General features: G+C 39.1%; 3 protein-coding genes across 39 annotated transcripts in view; 2 read left to right on the top strand and 1 right to left on the bottom strand.

The window, feature by feature from the left end:
* LOC129810012 (ankyrin repeat and KH domain-containing protein mask) overlaps positions 1–10,928 on the top strand; it is a 62,802-nt gene extending 51,874 nt beyond the window's left edge. For all 37 annotated transcript variants that reach the window (XM_055860216.1, XM_055860214.1, XM_055860233.1 and 34 more), the window contains 3 exons: positions 104–5,175; positions 9,962–10,117; positions 10,216–10,928. In XM_055860216.1, coding sequence (XP_055716191.1) covers positions 104–5,175; positions 9,962–10,117; positions 10,216–10,236 — 5,249 coding nt within the window. In that variant the 3' untranslated portion in view covers positions 10,237–10,928. The remainder of the gene's footprint in view (positions 1–103; positions 5,176–9,961; positions 10,118–10,215) is intronic.
* Positions 1–25,087, bottom strand: part of LOC129810024 (GTP-binding protein Di-Ras2) — a 216,397-nt gene that overhangs the window by 28,396 nt on the left and 162,914 nt on the right. The window lies entirely within an intron of this gene.
* Positions 21,386–22,964, top strand: LOC129810020 (putative neutral sphingomyelinase). The gene is made up of 3 exons (XM_055860248.1): positions 21,386–21,511; positions 21,572–21,745; positions 21,819–22,964. The coding sequence occupies exons 1-3, from the start codon at positions 21,474–21,476 to the stop codon at positions 22,834–22,836; spliced, it is 1,230 nt and encodes a 409-aa protein (XP_055716223.1). The 5' UTR covers positions 21,386–21,473; the 3' UTR covers positions 22,837–22,964.

Below are 25,087 nucleotides of genomic sequence, written 5' to 3'. Positions count from 1 at the left end.
ATGCCAAAAAAAAGAAAAGAATATTATTAATGTGGGTTTTTTTTCTCTCTCCTTATTCTTTTTTCTTTTTTTCTGTTTGCAATTTTTTTTTACCCAACTATAGGCAATGCAGCTGCAGGAGCAGGAGTACAGCAACAGCAGCAACAGCAACAGCAACAACAGCAACAATTTGCTGTTCAGAGTACCAGTCCACCGGATAAGACAATTGATGTGGATTCAGAGACAGATTCAAATCACGATACAGCACTGACATTGGCATGTGCGGGTGGGCATGAAGAATTGGTGGAATTGCTGATAAGTCGTGGTGCCAATATTGAGCATAGGGACAAAAAGGGATTTACACCACTTATACTTGCTGCAACAGCTGGTCATGACAAAGTGGTTGAGGCATTGCTAAAGTACGGAGCTGAGATGGAGGCTCAGTCTGAGCGTACGAAAGATACACCACTTTCACTGGCTTGCTCAGGTGGGAGGTATGAAGTTGTTGAACTTCTACTTAACATTGGAGCAAACAAGGAACATCGAAATGTGTCTGATTATACGCCACTGAGTCTTGCTGCAAGTGGTGGCTATGTGAATATTATTAAGTTACTGTTGAGTCATGGTGCTGAAATTAATTCACGCACTGGCAGTAAACTTGGTATATCACCCCTAATGCTTGCAGCAATGAATGGACATACTCAAGCTGTCAAACTCCTACTTGATATGGGTTCAGATATTAATGCCCAAATTGAGACAAATCGCAATACAGCTCTAACACTTGCATGTTTCCAGGGGCGACATGAAGTGGTGAATTTGTTGCTGGAGCGCAAAGCTAATGTTGAACATCGGGCTAAGACGGGTCTAACACCCCTAATGGAGGCAGCTAGTGGTGGTTATATTGAAGTTGGTAGGGTATTGTTGGATAAGGGTGCTGATGTCAATGCTGCCCCTGTTCCATCATCCCGTGATACAGCACTCACAATAGCCGCTGATAAGGGTCATGTGAAATTTGTTGAGTTGCTACTGTACCGTGGAGCAGCTGTAGAGGTGAAGAACAAAAAAGGTAATTCACCTCTGTGGTTGGCGGCAAATGGTGGTCATTTGGCTGTTGTTGAGATTCTCTATGCCCATGATGCAGATATTGATTCTCAAGATAATCGTAAAGTATCATGCCTTATGGCAGCATTCCGTAAAGGTCATACAAAAGTTGTCAAATGGATGGTGAATCATGTGACACAATTTCCATCAGATCAAGAAATGACCCGATACATCTCAACGGTGAGTGATAAGGAATTGCTGGATAAATGTCATGAGTGTGTTAAGGTGATAAGGGCAGCTAAAGAGGCTCAAGCTGTCAAAGCCAACAAAAATGCATCGATTCTCCTCGAAGAACTCGATATGGAGAAAAACCGTGAGGAGAGTAGAAAAGCAGCTGCAGCACGACGACGTGAACGGAAGAAGAAGAAGAAGTTGGAGAAGAAGGAAGAAAAGAGAAAACTCAATGAACCCAAAAATGCCCAAGATGACAAGGATGATGACAAAGATGATGACAGTGACAATGAAAAGGATGAATTGAGTCCAGAAAATGTCCAACAACATGATAAAGAAGAAGGTGATTCTGGTATTGATGCCAATAGTCAAGGTTCATGCTCGAGTGCTGATGTTAAATCGAGCAATCTCATGGATAAACAGAGTAAGTTGAATAAGTCCAAGAAGAGGAAGGAGAAAAATACACCAACTCAGACACAGCAACCAACGTCAACGGTACAACCTCAATCAACACGTTCGAAGAGTCCACCGCCATCGAATCAAACTGATTCAGTTGCAGTGGTGAAGAGTAAGAAGGAAGATAATGTGATCAAGGCAAAGAGTAAGGAGGTACCTAAAGTTGAAATGAAAGAAATCAAATCCACCAGGGAGATGAAGCTGGATCCAAGACGAGGAGGAGGCGGAGGCGGAGGAGGAGATGGTACTGATACCAGGAGAGGTGAATCACAGGAGCCAAATAACAATACAAAGAGATCGATTGAGAAGGAAAATCTAGCTCCTAGGGAGGAATTCAAGACCAAAAATCAGAAAGCCGAGAAGAAATCTGAATATACTAGCAATGTTGTTGGTAGTCGAGATACAGCTTCCTCCCATAAATCAACATCTTCCTCCCAAGCAATCCAATCAAATGGATCTGATCAGTCCAGTAGCAATCGCAAAGTTGTCTACTTCCCACGACATCTCTCTGATCATGAGATCATCGAGACGACATCAACGTACGTCAAGAGTTCGAAGAATACTACCAAGAATAGTCATGGTCATGATGACAACAACAGCGGTAAGACGATGAAACAGAGTGGGAAACGCGAAGAGGGCTGGAAGGAGGTGGTACGAAAGAGTTCGGTACAGCAACAAGTGACATCCCTGAGTGAGCCGAGTTGTAAGAAAGTAGCCGTACCAACGCATGCCATCTCAAGGGTAATTGGTCGTGGTGGTAGTAACATCAATGCCATCAGAGCAGCAACGGGAGCTCATATTGAAGTTGAGAAACAGGGAAAATCACAGTGTGATCGATGGATAACCATCAAGGGATCCCTTGATGCAACACGTCAAGCCCATTCGATGATTGGGATGTTGATAAAGGATCCCGATGTTGATATACTGCAAATGTTGCAGAAGGTCAATGCAAATGTCAAACCCGTTCCACCATCCCCCTCTATCGGACCAATTGGGTATTGGGGTGAAAAACCACCGACAACAACAGCCACAACAACCTTCTCCACCTCCGTTTCTGTCGTCACAACAAGTTCCATCCAAGCAAAAACAACAACCGGTGGCAAACAACAAATTGCCAGTACATCCAAGCAGATTGCATCGAGTATTGCTTTGGCCAGTGTCACCACTACAAAGATTCTCTCCTCTTCGGCATCAGTCAGTTCGACATCGCGTACGGCACAGTCAAAAGTGTATCAGTCGAGTCATCAACAGAATCGACCAACTGTCATCAGTAGCAGTGGTAGTGGTGCATCAAGGGTGGCAAATCCAGAAATCCTGAAACGACCTGTAGTTTCGAGTGCTGTTAGTGTATCAAGTGGGAGTAACAATACAAAGACAACAATGTCCTTCACCGGAGCCATTATGTCATTGAAGTCAACGACAACGAAGAACATAACACCAGCAATGAGTATGTCCGGTCCACCAGGTACCTTTGCATCGAAATTGCTGACGAGTCAGGCGAATGATGTGAAGAAGATCATGACATCGAGTGTCACAACAATGAGTGTCACTGCGACACCAACTCTCGTGGCCAGTAGTGCATCGGTACAGTCAACAGTACCATCAAGTGTGGTACAGATGAGCCCTAAGCATCACAGTGGTGTAAATGCCAATGGTCAAAATCTACCAGCACCATTTGCCAGCACAAGTCAAAGTGGCAGTGTTGGGGTGATTGGATCGAATGCAAAACCACCATTTGCACAGGCAAATATTGAAACGGTGGTTAGTTCGAGTACTGCACCAGCACGTTCTATTACACCAATTGGTCCACCAACAAACAGAAATGTTACCCAATCACCGTTGTTGCAGAAGCAACAACCAATGCCAGTATCATCATTGGCATCGGAGACTGCATCATCATTGGGATCGACAATTCTGCAAGGTGGTGGAACAGGTAGTAGTGGAAGTGGATCCAGTTCCAGTGGAAGTGGATCAATTGCAGCACAGCTTCAGACGAAGATAAGTCAGTTGCACGGTGCCCAGGCGCACGAATACTCCCTATTCAACGACAGCTACGGGAGTCAGTGGGAGAATAAGCAGATGTACAACAATGTTCTACCACTGCAGGCGGATGCGTCCAAGGCACCTGGGTATCGGGGCAATACGGTTAGTTCACCAGTTAGCCTCAAGACAAGCAGTCAATCTATTACACCGCCATCTAGTGGTCACCATCTAAGTGTGGCACCATCAACGGCCAATGTAGCTGCAACACTACTAACAACAGCAACTGGCGCCACACAGCCGTCATCGCAGAATCTATCTGTCCAGGCTGCACCTTCGTCGCAGGTTTATGATCATCTGTCCCAGTCCTCAGCTGGCAGTGGGAGTGGTGTGTCCATCATAAAGCCACCAACAACACAGACCATCCAACAGACACCACCAGCATCGAGTTTAGCGGTGCAACGACCCAATATGAGCAATTTGTCTCAGGTGGGTGGAGGTCGTCCGGTCAATGCTCCGATGGACACGTACTCCATGTCAGCAGCGGGTACTGGGCAGGGACCTGTGGGAAGTGGAGCTGGGGCACGTCAGAATCTCTTTGACAATCTCCAGTCGCAATCGTCGCTAAGTGGGAGTGGAAGTAGTAGCAACAGTGGTGGATCATCATCGGGACACCTGATGAACTACAGTCAGAATTCCGATTCGAGTCATCCACCGCCGTTTCAGCATCTGGGTCTGGGTACTGGCAATCCTCTCCATATGTCACGACTGAATCCCCGTGCCACTGTCTTTTCTTCGATGCAGCAGCAGCAGCAACAGCAACAGCAGGCACCACAACCACCACAGCAACCACAATCGGCAAAATCGAGTCAGCAGCAACAGCATCCGAGTCAATTTGGTGGTATTTTCCAGCAGAATCAGAATACATCTGGGGCATCGGGTGGTAGTGGTGGTGGTGGTGGTGGTGGTGGTGGTGCAGGAAGTGGCAGTCAATACAGCAAAATGCCACCAATTGCATCGTACAATCCAACACCCGGACGACCACAGTCCCAACCACAGCCACAGACGCAGCAGCAACAGCAAGTGTCACAGGGGCAGGTGAATAACAATGGACGCTGGTACGATCTGTCCCATCTGCCATCACCCAGGGAGATTCTCAATATGGAGAATGGCTTCAGTATGGGACTAGGATCGCCATCAGCCATGTCTCCGAATAATCCACCACAGGCCACCACTAATGGTGTCCTGTCCAGTCAATCAGCAGATGACAGCCGAAAGATGCCACGACCCATTGGTACTGAACGTGCCAGCTGGAAGTATGGATACAATTCGAACGTAGTGGCTCAGACGCAGCCGCCGCAGATGCCGATGGAGATGGACAATTCGGGACAAATTCATCCGTGGATTGTGGATAAGCAGCCGTGGATGATGCCGATGCGCAATCAATATATACCCACTGAAGAACTTCACCCTCACGATCATTTTTCGGTGAGTCATCTTTATTCTATTGTGCTCTGTTTTATTTTTAACGCAGCATAACTTTTGTAAACATGTTTTCAAAAGTGCTTTCGAGAGTAAGCGAGATTGAAGAGACTCGACTGCTTTTGTTGAGTGCTTTATTGGAACTTAACTACAATATTTGGCATAATTTTACTTTACAAATGTTGCTTACTCTAAGAAATGACAAAATTGCTTAATTTATAAAATATTATTTAGGTGATACATGGTGTATCACTACAAGATGACTAGATCTACATATCATTGACTCTGAGACTTGTCCATTTATGAAAGCTCAGAGCCTGAACCGCAAGCTCTGGGAATATTTGATGCGTTTTTCTCGAGAACTCCAGTGTTTAGACATAGTGACTCAGCATCGTCGGGAAACCGCCCTATAAATCACTCAAATCCACTCATTATCTCAACTTCTGTCTCTTCGAAACCAATTTGTTGAGACTTTTGAGAACAGTATTTCATCGATATACGAAAATGTTCTTGAATCAAGCTGTTGTGGACTTAATTAGCATATTTTTTATTGAATTATGCGAAATTTACAGCTAAGGCTATAATTCTTGCGAACAACAGATATGCGTGTAATACAATTGATGCGAACCGAACTTATTAATTTGGATGGTCCACACTTGACCGAATTACAGTAGACTCTCTCTCAATTGGGCATTTGGGGCAAAATGTCATCCGAATTATCGAGTGATTTACGCGTCAAAGTCATTGTAAATTCCACAAAAAGCGCTCAATTATAAAAAATCATAATGCAATAAGAGGAACTACAGCGAATTTGAGCAAATTTACTTCAAAATCAAGCGTGAAAATCGTCAACAAAATTCTTCGCCCGATTGAAAAAGAGCCAATTGAGCGAGAGCCTACTGTACCGTCAAAAGCTCGATACAGACAGACTGCTACGCTGTCTTTGCATATGCTCTTTTCATTAGCTCGTCTTAAGCGGTCTTGAGATTAGAGATTTAGTCGAGTACCCGAAGGTCTAAATTTACTAAACAGGCAGTATTTTTAAAGCGATTTTTGAAAATTTTTTCATGTCAATTACTAATAAAAAAAATATGCAATATGATGTAAAAATGTCTCCAAAATATCACTGAGAAATTACAGAAGTTAACCGTTTAAGGACGAAAGGAAGAGAGACACCAGTGCCCCCCCCCATAAATACGGCTTTCTAAAATTATGTTTTGCTCTAACAAGTCAGAAAAGTGATTTTTCCTAACCCCCAATTTTTGATCCTCTTGTCCTGAGAGGATTAAGCTACAGTAGATTCTCTCTCAATCGGGCATATGGGGCAAAATGTCATCCAAATTATCGATAGATTTGGGAGTCAAAATCATTGTAAATTTCACAAAAAGTGCTCAATTATAAAGAATCATGATAAAAGGGACAGATAATCCTAACCGGCTTATGTAGGTGAGATTCTTAACGTGAGCTAACTCGGAGTGCATGCAAATTCGATTTGATGCTGAAGTAGGGAGACGCCATTCAGTTATCTTGAATCAAATTCGTGAAATTATACAAATTTTGCATTTAAACCAAAATATCAAGGATTTGGATGAACTGGCACAAAAGTGTTATATGGGTGAAATGTAGACCAGAATGTTCTCTATAATTTTGCCGTAGAACTTGAACTCATCGATTACTCAGAAGCCAAGATAAGCGAGGTTTTTTGTTTCTTAACTTGTTTTTTCATCCAGAGTGCCCCAAGTAGTCATTTGTTGAACTTCAACTATATCAAAGAATTGTTGTATTTTGTGGGACTTTCCATTTAAAATCATATTTTAAGTGTCTTGGTGGAGTAGAGGCAGTCAAATTGGCATCTGAGTGATTTCAAAGCGTTATTATGGGAAAAATCTTTTTTTTTCACACTTAAACGGCAAAATCGGAGTGATAGCGTAGTCTGAGCGAAAAATGATGTATGGACAAAATGTAGAGACAAATGTCCTCTACAATTATGTCTAAGTAATCATTAAAATCGGTTCAGCGACAGTCGAGATAATTGAGGTTATGTGATATTGAAATTGGTTTTTCGACTGTGGCGCCCCTGGTGTTGGTCCCACGAAGTTCAAATATTTTAGAAAGTTATAGCATTTGGTGAGATCTTTCGTTTAAGCCCTCATTCATCAAAATCGGTCACATAGAACCGGAGATATGATTTTTTGAATTTTGTGAACTTTGACCCCTCATATCTCCGGTTCTGTTTTAACCACAGCGCACATTTGCACCATTTTGGAAACGTCCTAGACTGGACTACAACATACTAAAATTTCATTAACTTGCACAATGCCGTTTTTGAGAAAAGTGACTTTGAATTTCGATGAATTTTGACGCTATCACAGCGCCACCTGTGGTGACTTTTTGAACTTCCATCTGAAAGTGCTCATCGAGACGAAACCAAAAAGGTAAAATTTAGGCCGCTATGTTAATTAGAACCGGAGATAGAGGCCGGTCAATGTTCGAACTTTGACCCCTTATAGCTCGGGTCAGGGGTTATGGATCGACTTAAGGTTTTTTTTGTTTGATAGGTATAATCAACGGCTACAACATACTAAAATTTCAGCCCGATGCACAATGGAATTTTTGAGTTATTTAACTTATAAGATTTAAAAATTTTCTTTTTAATAATAGCGCCCCTAGCGGTGGTTTTATGAACTTGCGATGTTAGAAGGGGAAGTGGCATTTCACGAGAGCTTCCAAAAAAGCCCTCACTTTTTAAATTCTGACAATTAGAACCGGAGTTATGGCCATTTTAAGAAATTTTTTTTGGACCCTTATAGCTCGGGTCAGGGGGGTCGGGGGACCTTAAGTTTTGTATTGATAGAAAGCTCTAAGGCCCAGCTATAACATACTAAAATTTGAGCCCGCTCGATGCCATAGGGGCGGAGCTATTGAGAAAACAAAAAAAGGGGGGTCTTCAAAATGGCGGAAGGAGGGGTGGGGGGTGGGGGGTCAATGCACCAAGTTGCAATTTTCACCCGATATATAACCTTTGCCGAAAACCGCAAGTCGATATCTTTTTTAGTTTAGGAGCTATTAAGCTCCAAAGAGCGGCCGGCCGGGAACGTAAAATAGCCACATATATATTCGTGATCAGGAAGTGGCGAAACACATTTTGGCCAAGTTTGAGGTCGATCGGACGACATGAAATTTTGTTAGGATTATAGTAGGTGAGATTGTTAAGAATCTCACCTAATAAGAGGAACTACAGCGAATTTGAACAAATTTGCTTCATACTTAAACGTGAAAATTGTCAACAAAATTTTGCATCCGATTGAAAAAGAGCTGTTTGAGCGAGAGGCTACTGTATTAGCTAAGCCTTATGCCCTAGACACACTTACGACTTAAGCCAAAAGACGGCTTAACCTAATTATAATAAAAAATAATGATCAGATTTATTTCCATCAGTTTTTGAGCCTGAATAATCGGTCTCTCGACTGAAGCTGACAAACGGCTTAGTTAGTGGGAAACTGATAAGAATTTAGTCAAATCATTATTTTGATCATATCACGTTAGGCCGTGTCTCTCCTGAAATCGTAAGTTTGTCTAGAGTAGATCTAAAGCCCATATCACAGCCTTACAATGGCACGTGGAGAGATATCTCTCACAAAATCACCTTCAACTTAGCTGTTTCTGGAATTTCATTGAGTGTTTTCGGTCAGTGTTTCCCCGTGACTCTTTGACTTGCACCTAATTCAAAAACTTGGACATAGTTTGTTATTCTTTTTAGCTGAGATTCTTTACAATCTCAGCTTTTGTGGTCCTAGGTGAAATCTGACCAATTTTATTCATTTCGGCTGCCAAGAAAATTTTGCTCGATTCTGTCCATCCACCCCGTCTGTACTCCTGGCACCTGTACTCCCTCTCCCCAATACAAAGTCACTATATTTTATCTCATTAATTAAATCCTCAGAAGCCTTAACTTTAGTGTCAGCAGCACGTATCTTTTTGGCCAAGTTATTCTTACTTTTTGATAATTCCGTAAACTGGTTGAAGTACATCCTGTTTGAATTTCGAAATGCTTAAGTGTCAAAATATGCTGATATTCCCTTTGTTATGCGGAAAACACAAAGCAACAACGTTTACTGCTTCTGTCCTAATAATTAATCATTCAATATTCATTGAGTACCTCTTTTCCGAGAGCTTTTCAGTGTGATACTTAATAAATTTTTCTCACCTTGTTCGAAAATTTAGTATGAAAATTCGAAACTGAGTTTGAATTTTTCGAACATCAACGACTTTTTGTGCAAATAGAGTTTCATTTACCTTTTATCCAAGACACTATTGGAGAATCAAACCCTACTTCTGTTTGCACTGTTTGCACCCATTTAATTGATTGAATATTATAAGCTTGATTGCAAGTCCATTTTGAGAGAAAGTGATAAAAATTAGAGAAAAAACTATGTGTCTTCAAACGAAATCTATTGAGAAACACCTAAAACAAGATTTTGCCGTAACTTTTACAAGAATCTTGTGTATTAATTTAGTAGGGTCGGTTATAACAAGATATCTTGTTAGAAAGCAAGATTTTACAAGAACCTTTATGGCGACAGGAGTGGCCCAAAATCTTGTTACTTTCCATATAAATCAACTTATTTTACAAGATTGTTTACAAGATTTTCTTTCAGAGTAACGTTAATAACTGTCTTTTTTGGAAACTGTTTTATTAAATTATTTGGGAATTCATCAATGTTTAATAATGCTTTGCTTATTATTTAAAACTAATTTTGTCCTATTTTGTGTGATGTGCTTTTTGTTGTAGCACATGCAGCTGGACTATCACGCAGGAGGAAATGTTGGTCCGTCTCCGCAAAACATGAATTTGATGCAGTCCCTTCAGTACACACCATTTATGCCCCATTCAGCTGATATTGGGCAACTGCCCGATAAGATAGAATCTTGGGAACCTGAAAAACATGTAAGTCACACGAACAATTAGCTCAATTTATGGAATTTCTTTTTTTTGTTGTTAGCTGGGTAACAATGTGGAAAAATTGATTTTTTTTGTGCTTGTAGGGCTGGAAATGGACAAATTGAGTTAGGAATGCCGTGAATTTCATCAGATATTACACCTAGAAATTTTTCTCTACATATTTCTCTTTATTTTTTGTTCCTCGCACATATGCTCCTAATTCTCTTAAATGTTTTTTCACACATGATAAAAAAAAAACTGTTCATATGATAAAAGAAAAATATTTATGCTCCATGAACTTGTCTTATTTGTACGAGATGTTTGTATTTTGAAATTTGTAGAAAAGCTGATTCCCTTAGTAATGGGAGCTTTTCTTGGGAAACTTTTCATGTCAATCCTCCATCCTGAATGAACTCTATTTTGATTTTCTGATATTTTTTATTTAAATTGAAATTGATAATCTCTTGGGCAAATAATGGAAATTTATTTTTGAATAAACAGCTCTGGAAGAAAATGAAGGGAGACTCTGAAAAAATACCCTATTCAGTGTTTGAAATAAACTAACTTGCGATTTTCACAATACTTTCTTGCCCCTTATTTTATATAGAAATACAAATGAAGAAGTAATCCAAGAAAACATAAAACCACACATTCTCGAAATTTTTAGAAAGAAAAAAAAATAATAGAGAAAAAATGCATAAATTTAATAATGAAGAAAATGAGAAAAAGATAGAGGCAACCTTTTGCTGTTATTATTCATGAGTAAAAAAAAAGAAAGATGTATTAATAAACGTAATTTAAAGAAATGAAAAAAAAACATGAAATAAAATTAAGAAAATTAACTATAAAGCGCATAGAGAAATAGATGCATGAGTTAAAAAAAAAAAGAATTATGAAAAAATATTGATCTTGCAAAGATTACAACATTTAACTATTTTTTTTCTTTTCTTGTGAAGAGAGAGTTATGCCTAACGCACAGTAACTTTTGTTTTGTAAACATGTTTTTGACATTTCAATGAAAGTGAGTGAGATCTAGATCTAGTCATCTCGCTCGTTCTCATGGAAAATTCTGAAAATATGTTTACAAACAAAAGTTATTGTGCGCTGGTCATTAGTAGAGTGGATTTTTGTTTTGTAAACATGGCTTCGAAGTTCGAAAATTCGATCTTCGAATGCGAGCCTCGAATTCGATCTTCGTATTCGATCTTCGAAGTCGATCTTCGAATTCGATCTTCGAATTCGAATTCGAATCGGAGAGAGAGCGAGACGACTATAGGTTTCGGTTGACCTTCGTGAAGTTTGAAGAAAAAATGTTTACAAAGGAAAAATTGCTCTTCGAATTTCGTAATGGAGTTCGCACAATTTTTTATGGTTTTCGAAAATTGCCAAGAGTGTGCAAAGCAGAACTATATCCATCTCGCTCTTGCTAAAATCGTGTTTTAGGACAAAAAACAAAAATAATTGTGCATTGCTCAATATTCTTTTCTCCTTTTTGGAGCCTTTTGGTTTTTTCTTTTTAAACTTTATTTTTTCTTTTTATTGAGTGCTTTTATTTTGATTTCTATTTTTCTTACCTCTATTCCAACAATTCCCCCTGCCCCGCCCTTGTCCATTTGTAGTAGAAGAACGTTTTAGTGGATTGAGAAAATAAATAAAATATATTAGTTATGGGATAAAATATTTTGCGGAAGTGGTATTTGATTTCCTCTCGTATTTTTTTTGTTTTGTAATTAATTGCGCATCAATTAAATAATTTAGAGAGAAAAAATAAATAAATAAAAAAACAAGAAGATATTGAACCGTCGAACGTACTTTTTCGAGATTGATTTCCTGATGCTGAATCGTCGCTAAAAACTATTCGTAAGGAGATTTTATGATTAAAAAAAAAGAAACATAAATGACAAATCGAAATAGAAATGATAGATGAAAAAAAGATAAATAAACAAAAAGAAATTGCTGTCGGCTTTAGGTTTTTTGGAGAATGCAAAAAAAGAAAAACATTTTTCCCCCTCTCGTAAAACATTGCATTCGACTTTTTCGTAATAGCTTATGTTCGACAGAGAACAGCCACAGAAACTCAAAAAAAAAACACGATGTTTATTCATAGATATAATAATGGAAGAAATGAAAGAAAAAAACTGATAATGATAAATATTCACTGCTTTTACTGTCATTTTATAATTCGTTTTTTCTTTGCGTTATTCACGGTTTTTCGCTAATTCTGCAGAGATGAGTAAAGGGAAAATGAAAGAAAATTTAAAAAAATAAAATAAAACTACTATAAAATTTTTGTGGAGATATTTTGAAGAAAAAAATGGAATTCTTAAATTTTTAAAATGCTGATGTATAGTTCTTATGTTGATACGCTGATTGGGGAGTGTCCTGTGCTGAAATGGGATGAAGTTCTTGTTGGGCAATTTGGGTGGATTGCTTGAGGATTTCTGGTTTTTGGGCCCCAGAATCCCCAAAATCCTCCCTCACTTCATCTCATCTAAGCTACGACGCATCCATCAGTACATCTTTACTATTCACAGCAAATGCAAAAAAAAATATTGCAAACATAATAAGATTTAATAAAAAAAAGAGCGAAAGTTAAAAGTTGAACACAGTGGAAGTTTGGATAGACTTGAAGAAAGAAGTTAAAAGAAAAAGAAATGCCATTTCTTGGCATTTTTAGGATGTGGGAAGAGAACAACAAGTTATGGAAATTGACTAAGAAATAAATAAATAAAAAAAAAATGAAAAGATTTTCATAATATTACGCAGATGAAAAAAAATTAAAGGAAAAAAAATAAGAAAAAAAACATGCTAAAATGAGAAGGTGAAAAAAATCTATTATTGATGATTTCTGAATTCATATTATCAATTAATATTGAATTATATAACTATATTATATTATTCTATATAATAAAATATATAATTATTATTGGAAGTAATGGATAGTATATATTAAAAGAGTAATTGTATGAAATAATAATTGAAAAATACATTTTCGTTCGCCTGTAATTCAAGACGAAATATATATACATCTTTACTGCACTGCATAAAGAAAAAAACATAACAAAGTCCTTCAGCATTTCTTCGGCAAATTGTGTCAATGTTGTTCCAGGAATTTGAGGATTTAAAGGCTGCATCTGTTTTTGTACCTGCTGGTTGATAGGAGTTTTATGGACCATGCTACAAAAGGTATGTTTATTTTTCAGGTAACTACTAACGACTGCTAATACAGGAGTCGTACCTGCAAAGAGATGAAGTGTTGATATCGCAATTCGCAAAGCGTCCCAGGCTTTGCGAATTGCTTGAGCTCGTGACTTATGCTATGCCTCAAAAGTCTCAAAAGTTCTTTAGCATCATTTACCGTTTACGGGTTCTTAACCGATTTGAACCGATTTATAAATCACTCAAAAAATTCCTCAAAATAATTTTAAATGTAATAAAATTGAGTGCTCAATCCTCAACAAGTCACTGATGATGATTTAACTCTCGAGTAAAGACAGGGAAGAAAGTAGTCCTTCAGAGAGTGAAATCCTGTATGCAATCAGTAAATTGAAGGACGAAAAGGCTGCAGAAAGTCACAAACTACGTCCCGAAATGCTGAAACTCATGGGTATAGCGGGGCAGTAGCGTACCTAAGGGGGTGCGGAAGGGGCGGCCCGCCCAGGGCGCGATCCTTCAGGGGCGCTGATGTTCCTTTTTTGACAACTGAACCCTTACCCTTTATTTTTGGCAAAAAACAAACGAGCAGTAAAAAATTCTAAATGGGCAGTAAAAAATTAAAAATGAGCAGTAAAATATCAAATTATGGTCAGTAAAAAACTTAAATCTTTACAAAATTGGGCCAAATTTTTATATTTAACATTTAAAATTGTTGCAGATAGAATGAAAAGCCCTTTATTTTCCCTTTGCCAAAATTTGGACGATAATATCACTGTTTTAAATTTTTTTGTTACTGATCAATTTTAACTTTTTACTGCTCATTTATTCAATGCCTTTATTTTTTCACTGTTGAAGTAAAAAAGATTTTAATAAAATAAACTCTTGTGTTTCTGGAGCGCCCCTTAGTTCTTACAATGCATTTTATTCTTGTATACTTTCAAGATTTCTCGTTGAAATTAAAAAAAAAGAAATTAGATTAGATTAGATTAGATTACAGTGGGGGCGGTTCCTCGCGGAACCGCTGCACCCAGGCCTCCTTTTGGGCCCATTATGCATCCCCGGTTAAGTTAATCCCCGTTAGGGGCAAGATGGTTCAAGCCAGCCCGTTTTTCGGATAAACTCCATTAAACAGGGCGGCTTCAATCTTGATAGGTCTTCATCAGACAGTACCGCTTTACCTAGCAGCACTCGTCTGATGTTGCATAAGCTGGGGCAGTCACACACATAGTGAGTGACCGTCTCCTCAGTTTGATTGCATCCTCTGCACATTATGTTACATTGGACACCCATCCTATTCAGATGTTTATTTAGACAGTGACCGGTTAGAACATTAGCAATCTGCCGGGCTCTCCAGCGACTACCTCCCACCAGGTACGCTGTCCTTTTCTTATCCAAGTTGGTCATGAACAGTTTGGACACGCGACAATCTTTAGTCGCGGCCCATTCCGTTTGATGAAGTTTTAATGAATCCTCCCGTATAATAGATTTCCTCATTTGCAAGGAAATCCCTACAGCAGGTTCGGGACCAATGAAGGCGGTCCTTGCCCCCGCTACCGCGAGGCGGTCCGCTTCTTCATTTCCCGCTATGCCCCTGTGCCCAGGTACCCAATGTAGACCGACGTCACATTTCTGTGAGGCCGCTTCTAACATTTTCCTGCACTCAGTCACGATAGCAGAACGCGACTCATATCCTGTTATAGACAGAATCGCAGCTCTACTATCTGAGAAAATTTGAACTTTTCTACCCTCGATGCCAGATTCCAGTAGACTCTGAGCACCAAGCAGGACTGCGACGACCTCAGCCTGAAACACTGTCGTGTACTGGCCGAGGGGCACTGATCCAGCAATCTGAAACTCCGAGCAATGGTAACCGGCGCCTGAGGATCCCTCAACTCGAGAACCGTCAGTGAATAGAGCGACCGCATCGGACTCAATGATCTCATCCGCGCGTTCAGCCCAGTCAGCCCTCGTATGAAGTGTTGCTTTAATTGATTTCTTGGGTAGTCTTCCCTCAATGTGGAAGTCATCCCTCATTAGAAGGTCTGGATGTCTAGCAACAGGCTTATCGAGTATTCTCGTATGGCCTGCTGGGTGACAACCAACCTTCCAAGTTCCAGCTGAGCGTAACCTCAGAGCTGCCATGCTCGCTTCCGACTTTATGAAAATCGGTAGTGGCGGCAAGCTTAACATGACCTCCAGAGCAGCGGTTGGCGCTGTCCTTATGGCCCCTGTTATCGCAAGACAGGCCATTCTTTGAAGCCGCTGTAGTGCCCGCGCCGAATTTTTAAATTCGACTCTCGGCCACCATATTACAGCTCCGTAAGAAATTATTGGCCTAACGATTGCTTTGTACATCCATAATACGATCTTCGGTGAAAGACCCCAAGTCTTACCGAAAAGTCGTCGACAACCGAAAAGGGATCTAGTGGCCGCATTAATTCGGTTCTCCAGATGTCCCTTCCAGGATAGTCTGTGATCAAGTAAAATACCAAGGTATTTAACTTCCTTGTGAAGGACAAGTTCCTGCCCAAATAGCTTGGGTGGTCCGAAACCTTCCAGTTTCGTTTTTCTCGTGAAAATGGTTAGTGCGGTCTTACCAGGGTTAACTGACAGACCGCGAGACCTACACCACCTTTCAACGATAAACAGTGCGTTTTGCATAAGATCACACAGAGTAGATAGAAATCTACCTCGTATGACTATGCAAACGTCATCGGCATACCCCTGTGCAAAGGTGCCTGCCGAATTTAATTCCACCAGTAGGCTATCGACAACCATAGACCAGAGCAAAGGAGACAGCACTCCACCCTGTGGGCAGCCGCTGTTAACGGCCGCAGTCAGATGAGCGCCGGCAACCTCTGCCCCGACCACACGCTGCCTCACCAAACTAGTTATGAATCTTTCTAGGGTATGGCCCAGACCGAAGTCTTTCATTGCCTTGTGTAGAACATTAGAGTTTACCTTATCAAAGGCACCCTCAATGTCCAGAAAAGCAACCAGTGCCATTTCCCTGTGTCCAACTGATTGTTCAATGCGACTCACCAATTGATGGAGAGCCGATTCTGTCGACTTACCTTTTTGGTAAGCATGCTGCATAGGACTAAGGGGATTCTTAGTAAGAATTTGGCTCCTTATGTACCTATCACATAGTTTCTCCAGTGTTTTGAGTAAAAATGATGTCAGACTGATAGGTCTGAAGGACTTCGGGTCCTCATAATTACTCTTACCTGGCTTCGGAATGAAGACAATGCGTGCACGTCTCCAGGCATGCGGTACATGACCGGTAACGAGACACGCTCTAAAAATTTTCACCAAAGACCCAGTAATTAATCCCACAACTCGCTGAAGCAAGGCAGGGAAAATACCGTCTGTCCCAGGTGTCTTGTACGGTGAGAAAGTTCCGATTGCCCATTCCACACTCCCACAAGTGACAATTTCGGATACTATCCCACAATCAGTACTCCTCCCAAAAAGAGTGATGGAGGAGACATTTTCCGAACTGGTCTCATTAATCGAGCAGTTCGGAAAATGTGTTTCAAGCAATAGGCGTGTGACCTCGGCAGCAGAGCCCGTAAAGGCACCGCTAGGTGTTCTCAGCATGCCAAGTCGTTCAGAAGGATCTTTGGAGAAAACTTTCTTAATTCTGGCCGCTTCTTTCACAGCCAAGATTTCAGAACAGAAATCTCTCCAATTGTCCCTTTTCCATTTTCTAATCGATTTTTTATATTCCCGTTTACGTGCGGCCGCTTCATTCCAGTCACGATCATGCATCGTATTCCGGGCACGGTTAATGGACTTCCTAGTACTCTGCCTTAAAAGGTGGAGTTCCTTAGGAAGTGCATTCCGTTTTGCTTTAACTAAGCCAGCAGTCAATGGACAAGCCTTTTCGTATGCCGTAAGCAAGGCCGAGTTCAGTCTGTTGACTGACTCTTCAATGCCATTAGCATCCCCAGGCATGTCCGTGCTGTTTTGCCAATTCTCACAGAACGACTGATCGAAGATTGACCAGTCGGTTTTACGAGGATTGCGGTATGGTCTTGGTCCAGTGGTCACAGCCGATATGCCGAAATATATCCTCCTATGGTCAGACATAGTAAGGCAATCCGACACATGCCAACCACTGACCCATTCTGCAGCGCGTCTTGTTCCAAACGTCACGTCAATGACCTCCTTCCTGCGCCTGTTGGCGAAAGTAGGCTCATCACCGACGTTCAGTATGTCAAGGTCGTTAATACAAATAAATTCTAATAATGATTCCCCTCGCCTGTTTGTGCCGCTACTTCCCCACACAATATGATGTGAGTTAGCATCAGCACAGACGAGGAGTTCCCACGAGTTTCTGTGGCATGCCTCGACCAATTCCGCCAGCTCCGAAGGTGGCGGCGGACCAGTCGAGTCATATGGCATGTATGCAGAGGCAAAGACCATTTCTCTACTTCCTCCTATGGTCTCCACCTCCACCTTAACAGCCGCCAAGTCTCCTGTAGAGAATTGTGGTAAGAACATGACATTTATATCTTTAGAGACGTAAATACATGTCCTCACTTTTACATTGTCACGGCTGCTATAATACAGCGTGCCGCGCAATTGACTTAAACCCTTAACCTTGTTTCGGACTGTCCAGGGTTCTTGGAAGAGTCCGATGCATTTCTGAGACACCGCCAGCTTTTCATCCATGGATACCATGGCTGCGCGGCAGTGCTGCAGATTAGCTTGTATACAGCTAATTGTGTTCCTAATTGTGCCAGCTGTAAGATGCACATTAGGTGTTATTGGGGAATCAGCTTGACCACCGCTGGAGCATTCCCCTAATACACCAACGGTGGGTTCCTCAGAAATATTTTCGCCACTGCCTTGCGGCGCTGAGTACTGGGAGCTAATGATATTTGCCATTAAAGGCTCAAATTTTCCTGTTTGGTTACTCACTGTGTATGTCATTGTCGTAATTAGTCGCCCCTCGAAATGCCTCATGAATGTTTCAACCGTGTTTCGCGCCTCATGTTTCATGTGTGTCTAGGGTGGAGAAAATCGCCAGAGGGTATGCAGAGAGGTGCAGGCCGAAGTGTCTGCCAAAGCAGCAAATCAACCAACACACTCTCAAACCAACGGCACAATGTCTCTAACCACCCATTTTTTGTTCACTCTTCACTGCTTGGGCGAAAAGAAATTTCACGATTTCTTACAAAAGAGACACTCGCGGGACAGACAATCGCTCGCAATCGGTGCGCCGCGATAGTGGAAATACACTTATGCACAGCCATCACCAAAAGCTCGCGAAAAACCACGACAAATCACTACTTTTCACAGAGAGCTCATTTTTCGCGTCTGAATCGAGCGACCGCCAAAACAGGTTTTCAAAAAAAAAAAAAAAAAAAAAAAAAAAAAAAAAAATACTTTAAAAAAATACTAAATTAAAATTGTACTGAAAATACGCACAGCTCAAACATAACCATAGATATACATATACCATAGATATGTTAGGTTATGCAATTGTGCATAAAACTCTTACATACTTCTCAGAATTGTGTATAAAATCTGCATAGCTTAAGTATGAAACGGTTTATATTGTGCTGAAAACGCGCACAGCTGTGAAACATAAAACGATTAAGATGAAAACACTGTTAAAAATTTAGATTCAATTTTGTTTGAGCTATGCAAGACTTATGCTCAATTTTAACCATTTTATTCTTGAGCTGTGCTCGGTTGTGCCGGTTTTGATGAGCACCATCTGTTTTAACACTATAAAACCCGAGTCAAAAAATCACGTAAAATACCAAATTGGCATAAAATGCCAGTGTAGATATTCTCCACAAAAAAAAAAAACAAATTTTCAAGTTTTTTGTTCCGTAAGACTTCTACAGCAGTTCGAGGACTCGTAAATTATTTTTTGAATAAATATTAAATAAGCCTCCGAAACGTCGTAAGGAGAATAAAGGAAAAAAAAGCAGTAAGGTCAATCTGTGTCTTTTTCATCGTTTACAATCCAAAGTGACCGAATTTCCCAATTATCTTCTCCAGGTTCTTTGTTCTAAAAAAAATTGTTCGAAGAAAGTTTGTTCCAATTTCCAATATTTGGTCAATGTCCAAACGTTTTTACTGTGTATAGGGAAGACCCCGGGGTACATTTAGCCAGCAAATGAAGCTACTTCCTACGTTTGTCCCAAAATAATCAAAATCGGTTAAGCATAGAGTTTTTTGACGAATTAAAAAAAACAACTGCATAAATCCAAGCTAAAGGATATTTTCCATTTAATTTCTAATAAATTACCCAGCATTTTCTTCAATGAAAAATCTTGGTGTCTTTAGCAAGCTTTCAGCTTTCGGAATTCTCAAATCAAAATTGGTTTATATATTAGATTTAAAAAAATATTATACAGTAGACTCTCACTCAATCGGCTCTTTTTCAAACGGGCGACAAATTTTGTTGACAATTTTCACGTTTAATTATGAAGCTAATTCGCTCAAATTCGCTGTGGTTCTTCCTATTTTATCGTGATTGTTTATAATTGAGCGTTTTTTATGGAATTTACAAAGGCTTTGACGCTCAATTCTATCGCTAAACCGGATGACATTTTGCCCCATATTCCCGATTGAGAGAGAGTCTACTGTAGGGTAAATGTACCAAATTTCGGCCAGCTTGAAATTCCGGCTACTTTTTTTGTTCCTCGAATTTTCATGAATTTTTAGTTTTTGCATACTTTCGAGATTATACATTGCAAAAAATAGCAAAAAATGTCGCTTCGACGAACGAGATGATGTGAAAAAGACATTGGAAGGATTTCGTAAGGACAAGGAACTATGAGAATGAAGGTGGCCGAAATAGGCCACTAAAGCTATGTCAACATTTTTATTCATTTTAAAATGTATTAAGAATGATTTTAGAGCAAATAAAAACGATAAACTGTTTACAAGGTACCAAGCAACACTTCTTATAAAAAAGTTAAAAAAAATAATAATTTGTATTAAAAATATTACATTTCAAACTTGAGACTTTGGCGCTTGCTTGCAACTATGCCGAAATTTGGCAAAGTTACCCTAAATCACGTTTTTTCTTAATCGGAATTTTCCCAAATTTGTTATTCGCAACTGCAACCAATTTCCACCCAGGAAAATCACATCTTGAAATGTTTTACGGATTTTTTTGCTTGCAATGTTCTCTTTTTTCCAAATAATGAATTTTGATATCATAAAAACCGATTTGGAAAAAGATTTTAATAAAAAAAACTTAAAGGAAAACTTCAAAAGGAAGTTTTAAGAGAAAATTGGAAATTTTGATCCTTGTTTGCTTTAAGGACGATTGGAACACCGGTGTCCCATAAAGAAAATAATTTTTCCTGACTAACCTAAAGTTATTTTTTTCTTATGTCTGTATATAATTGTAAAGTAAAAGGTTGAAGGAATTTAGAATATTTTTTGCAAGTCTCTAGCTATTTGTTATGTAGTAAATATTTAAGCTCAAAAATGGCGAATTTTTAAATTCTCATATTGAAAAATGATTTTAATTATTTTTTATATTTCCAATTTTTTTTTAAGTAAAATCATTTTGGCAATAAAAACGACAATAACTCATACGTAATATTTTTCATTAAAGCGAAAAATATTCATTAATATTGTCAGAAAAAATACTTAAATTTTTGGGCTATTTTTGTCCCTATCGTTCCTAGAAGCACAAAATACACCGAATCAGACTCTGTTGGACTTTCCAAGGTTGTTAGATCTAAGACTTATCATTGATTATGTTTCTCAGTTTAATTTTTATTGTTGATTTTCAATCCGTAAAAAGTGTCTCGTCGTTAAAGGGTTAAGAAGAAAGCTATTGACCTTTAATTTACCTGATGGAACTGGAATCTTAGTAAATTTTTAGAGTATTTTTTGTAAAGTAGATTTAAGTTTTGCCTGACCGAAAATTTATTCTATTGACACTTAATCTTTTGCTCTTATGATTGAATCATTTGTGTTTTGTCATAATTTATTTGAAACTATTTTTTTTTAATTGAATTAAACAAAATATGAATAATTGCGATGTGTGAATATTACAAATAAAATGTTAATTTCGCGCCTTTTTCATGTTTCATCTATGTTTCACTATCGCGTTTCATGTCCATAAGTGATTTTAAGTGCCAGCTGGGTCATCTTTGTTTTGGTGACAAAGACGAGATAACCTCTCCTGGGAGGAAGTGATTTTGTAAAGAGAAAAGTGAAGATTATGAATATTTCTTTGAGTATTTTGACTATAAATATTTGGTGAGTGCCCCCAGAACTTCTGCAGAGACCAGAGACCTGATGAAACTGTTATCCTTGCAGGGGAATCCCATTTGTGTCGAAAGATCGTGAGGCTCGTGTTCGAAGGATAGCTGAGGAACTTGCTACCGGAAGGTATGACGTGGTATCTCTGCAGGAAGTTTGGTCCGAGACAGACTTCCAGTACTTGAAATCTCAATCTGAAGCTGTCCTGCCCTACAGTCACTACTTCTACAGGTAGTTTCGCTTCCGGATGAATTTTTGGAAGAGGGAGGAGGATGAATTCTGACAAGAGATTGCTTTCTTCCAGTGGAGTTGTAGGCTCTGGATTGTGTGTCTTGTCCAAGTATCCGATTGTCGCTGCATTTTTCCACGCCTGGTCAGTCAATGGGTATGTCCATCGGATCCAGCATGGGGATTGGTTTGGTGGGAAGGGTGTTGGATTGTGCAAGATCTCGGTTCAGGGTCACCCTATCAACTTCTACACGGCTCATTTGCACGCTGAGTACAACAGGAAGTGCGATGACTACATGGCTCATCGCGTGATTCAGGCATTCGATACGGCTCAGTTCATCCAACAGACACGCAATGACAACATTGTCCAGATTCTGGCCGGAGATTTGAACACGGAACCTGGAGATCTTGCCTATCGTGTTCTGCTGTCGACGTCAGAACTGCGAGATGCCTATCAGAAGACAGCTCAGCATGGTACCAATGAATGTCCTCTGAATCCGTACACGTGCGAAGAGAGTCGCCAGAGCATTCCGGAGGGAAAGAGAATCGACTACATCCTGTACAGAGTCGGAGGAGGCAGCCGTGCTACTCGGATAGAGTACAAGGTCCTTGCTCCTGAACAATGCTTCTCTGACCATGAAGCTGTTCATGCCAAATTGGAAATTGTTCCGCCCAAATTATCCCGAGAATCCTCGCTGGAGCACATCAACGGGGATGATGCTGAAATCTCAGAATTGGACGCCACATGTCCCTCTGACAAATCCCCAACGGATTCACAAATTCCCTGCCATCTAACGAGCCTCACGGAAGGTATCCAGATCTGCGAGGACAGCCTCAAACAGCTCAATTCTGATAGAAAATTCTATCTGTGGATTTCTTTTGCCATCATCATCACTCTCATCATGTTTTCGGACTTTGAGGCTCCCTATGGCTTCCGGACGGCTTATCTGGTGGCCAGGATCCTCTTAACTTTTCTCACGGCATTTTTCCTCTTTATGGGCACCCTGTGGAATGTCATAGAACGACATGGGATACTAGCTGGGAAGCTGGAGATGGAAATAGCTCTTAGGAATATCCCAAATCCTGGAACATAGCTTTTCCGGGATTTCTTCTATTCATGCTCAATTTTACCGCATTTTATCTACACCGTCGCATTTTCTCAGTATTTTATTTTGCTTTCCTGTAGATTTTGTTAAATAAATTATGCTCATTGAGGCCGAGAGCCAAGATGTTTCAAGTATAAGGTGGGCCAAATCGAATTGCCAGTGACGTAATACTTTTACCCGACTGGTACACTGTTGACAACTCAGATTTGTCAAACATTCGTAATAGAAAAATAAGAATCGAATAATTTTGCAAAGATTAATTAATTTTCTTCATAAATGAAAATATATTTATTGTTCCTCGGCTAATAAATTTCAAATAAGTATAATATGATAAATTCTGATAAAAAAACACCTTAATAAGTGTGATTCCTTCATAATTACACCTATTATCAATACAACCACATTGGGTCTAGGATGATTAAATAACGGATGGAGCATTTTTATTCACAAATGGTACATTTTTCTTAAATTCTTTATAATTTTTAAGCCTTAGATCCCACAAAAATAAATATAACACGAAATGGTAGCCACATATACAGAGAATATATTGTTACTAAATTTAAAATTTGACTGGTGTTGTTACAGATAGAAAATTTTTCAAAAAAATTCAAAAAATTGCGAATTTTACGTCTTTTTCATATAGGTTTTAGGAACTGTTATCCTCGCGCAATCATTATAAATTTTGTGCTAATAACATAACATTAGATACTCTTTCATTTGGTAAAAGTTTTAAAATGATTGCATTTTGTGTTATACCAAAACTAAAAAACCACTTAAGAAAAAATATACCACATTTTTGTACGAAAAATGTATGAGAATGCTCTGCCCTGCATTGGGTATGGTATTGAAATTGTCTAAATTCAATAATTTTCTTTCCGTATGAAGGGATAAATTAATATACTAAATTTTTGTTTAAATAAATTTTTTCCTTGGAGCACTGTGGAGCACAATTTTCAATTTTATTATGGTTTTCTGAAAAATTATAGACTATACGGAAAAAATGCATGGCGTTCTGGGCAAGGCTCCTTACTGGCCAATCCAATATATGGTATTGTGAAGCACAACGTTTCTCTTTTTACGTCGCATTTTAGAGTTTCAACATCGATAAAATGGTTTTTCCAACAATTTTATTTCCAAAGGAAAAGCAACACTTCAGAAAAAAAAGAAATTTTCTTTTGATAGCTTGTTTCACTACAATGATAGTTTCAATGAGTGTATTAGGCCTCCGATTAATAAATAATACCTCGTTTGATGTTTCGACAGCAATATTTTCAGAAAATATTCTAGATTCAGAGACATGTACCTTCACATTTGAAGGCAAAATTGTATCATATGCCTTGGAACTTTGGAACAAATCGATATTGCATTTTTGTTTGTCTTGTAAGAAAAAAAAAAGAAGTTACTTTTAGAAGAATACTAAATGAGGTAAGAATTACAGATTTTTTTGGTGTAGCAAAAATTAAGATTTATTTTCGATCTTCCCAGAAAATGATGGCAAAATCTGAACTGCAGAGAGCACTTCTCCCCAGAGAGTGTATAGAATATTTAATTAACTTTGTCTGTGGAAAAATTACTTGATAATATTTTTATAATCTAAATTTTAAAAAATAGACCACAAATCAGAATATTGGGATATAATTCCAAGTGTGGTAAAGTGTCACATCTTTTACATATAGAGTATAATATCATAAATAAATGAACAATTGAATGGGTTTTACCATAAATAAGACAGTTACCTAAAAAGGTCACGTTTTAACCCGGAATTGAAATTATGAGAATACAGTAGAGTCTTCTAAATTCGAACGCTCTGCTGGGGTTTTTCTACTTGCTTTTGCATGAATTTATTGGGGACGCCGTCGAATTTAACCTAAAATTTTATTTCTCTTAATGATTTCACTCTGAATCTAATTTCCTTATAAAATGTCTACTAAAATTTAATCATTGTGCTTTTAACTTTAATTTGAGCACTCATTTTATATGATATAGCACTAACTTTTATTAATATCATAATTTTCTTTATGCTCTGAATTCAATATGGACTTATCGTCGCTCTCTTTTTCGGACTCCTTTTCCAAAGATCATTATGAGTATGAGTACAGTAGACTCTCAAATTCGGGCATATGGGACCGAAATGTCAGCCGAATTAGGCAGAAATTCTGGCGACAAAGTTTTTGAAATGCAACGATTTTTTATTCATGTGCATATAGATATTGAGTTTACACACTCATTATAACATAAA

Source organism: Phlebotomus papatasi, chromosome 1, assembly GCF_024763615.1.
Source record: "Phlebotomus papatasi isolate M1 chromosome 1, Ppap_2.1, whole genome shotgun sequence".
NCBI lineage: Eukaryota > Metazoa > Arthropoda > Insecta > Diptera > Psychodidae > Phlebotomus > Phlebotomus papatasi.
This window is presented reverse-complemented; position numbering and strand designations above follow the sequence as displayed.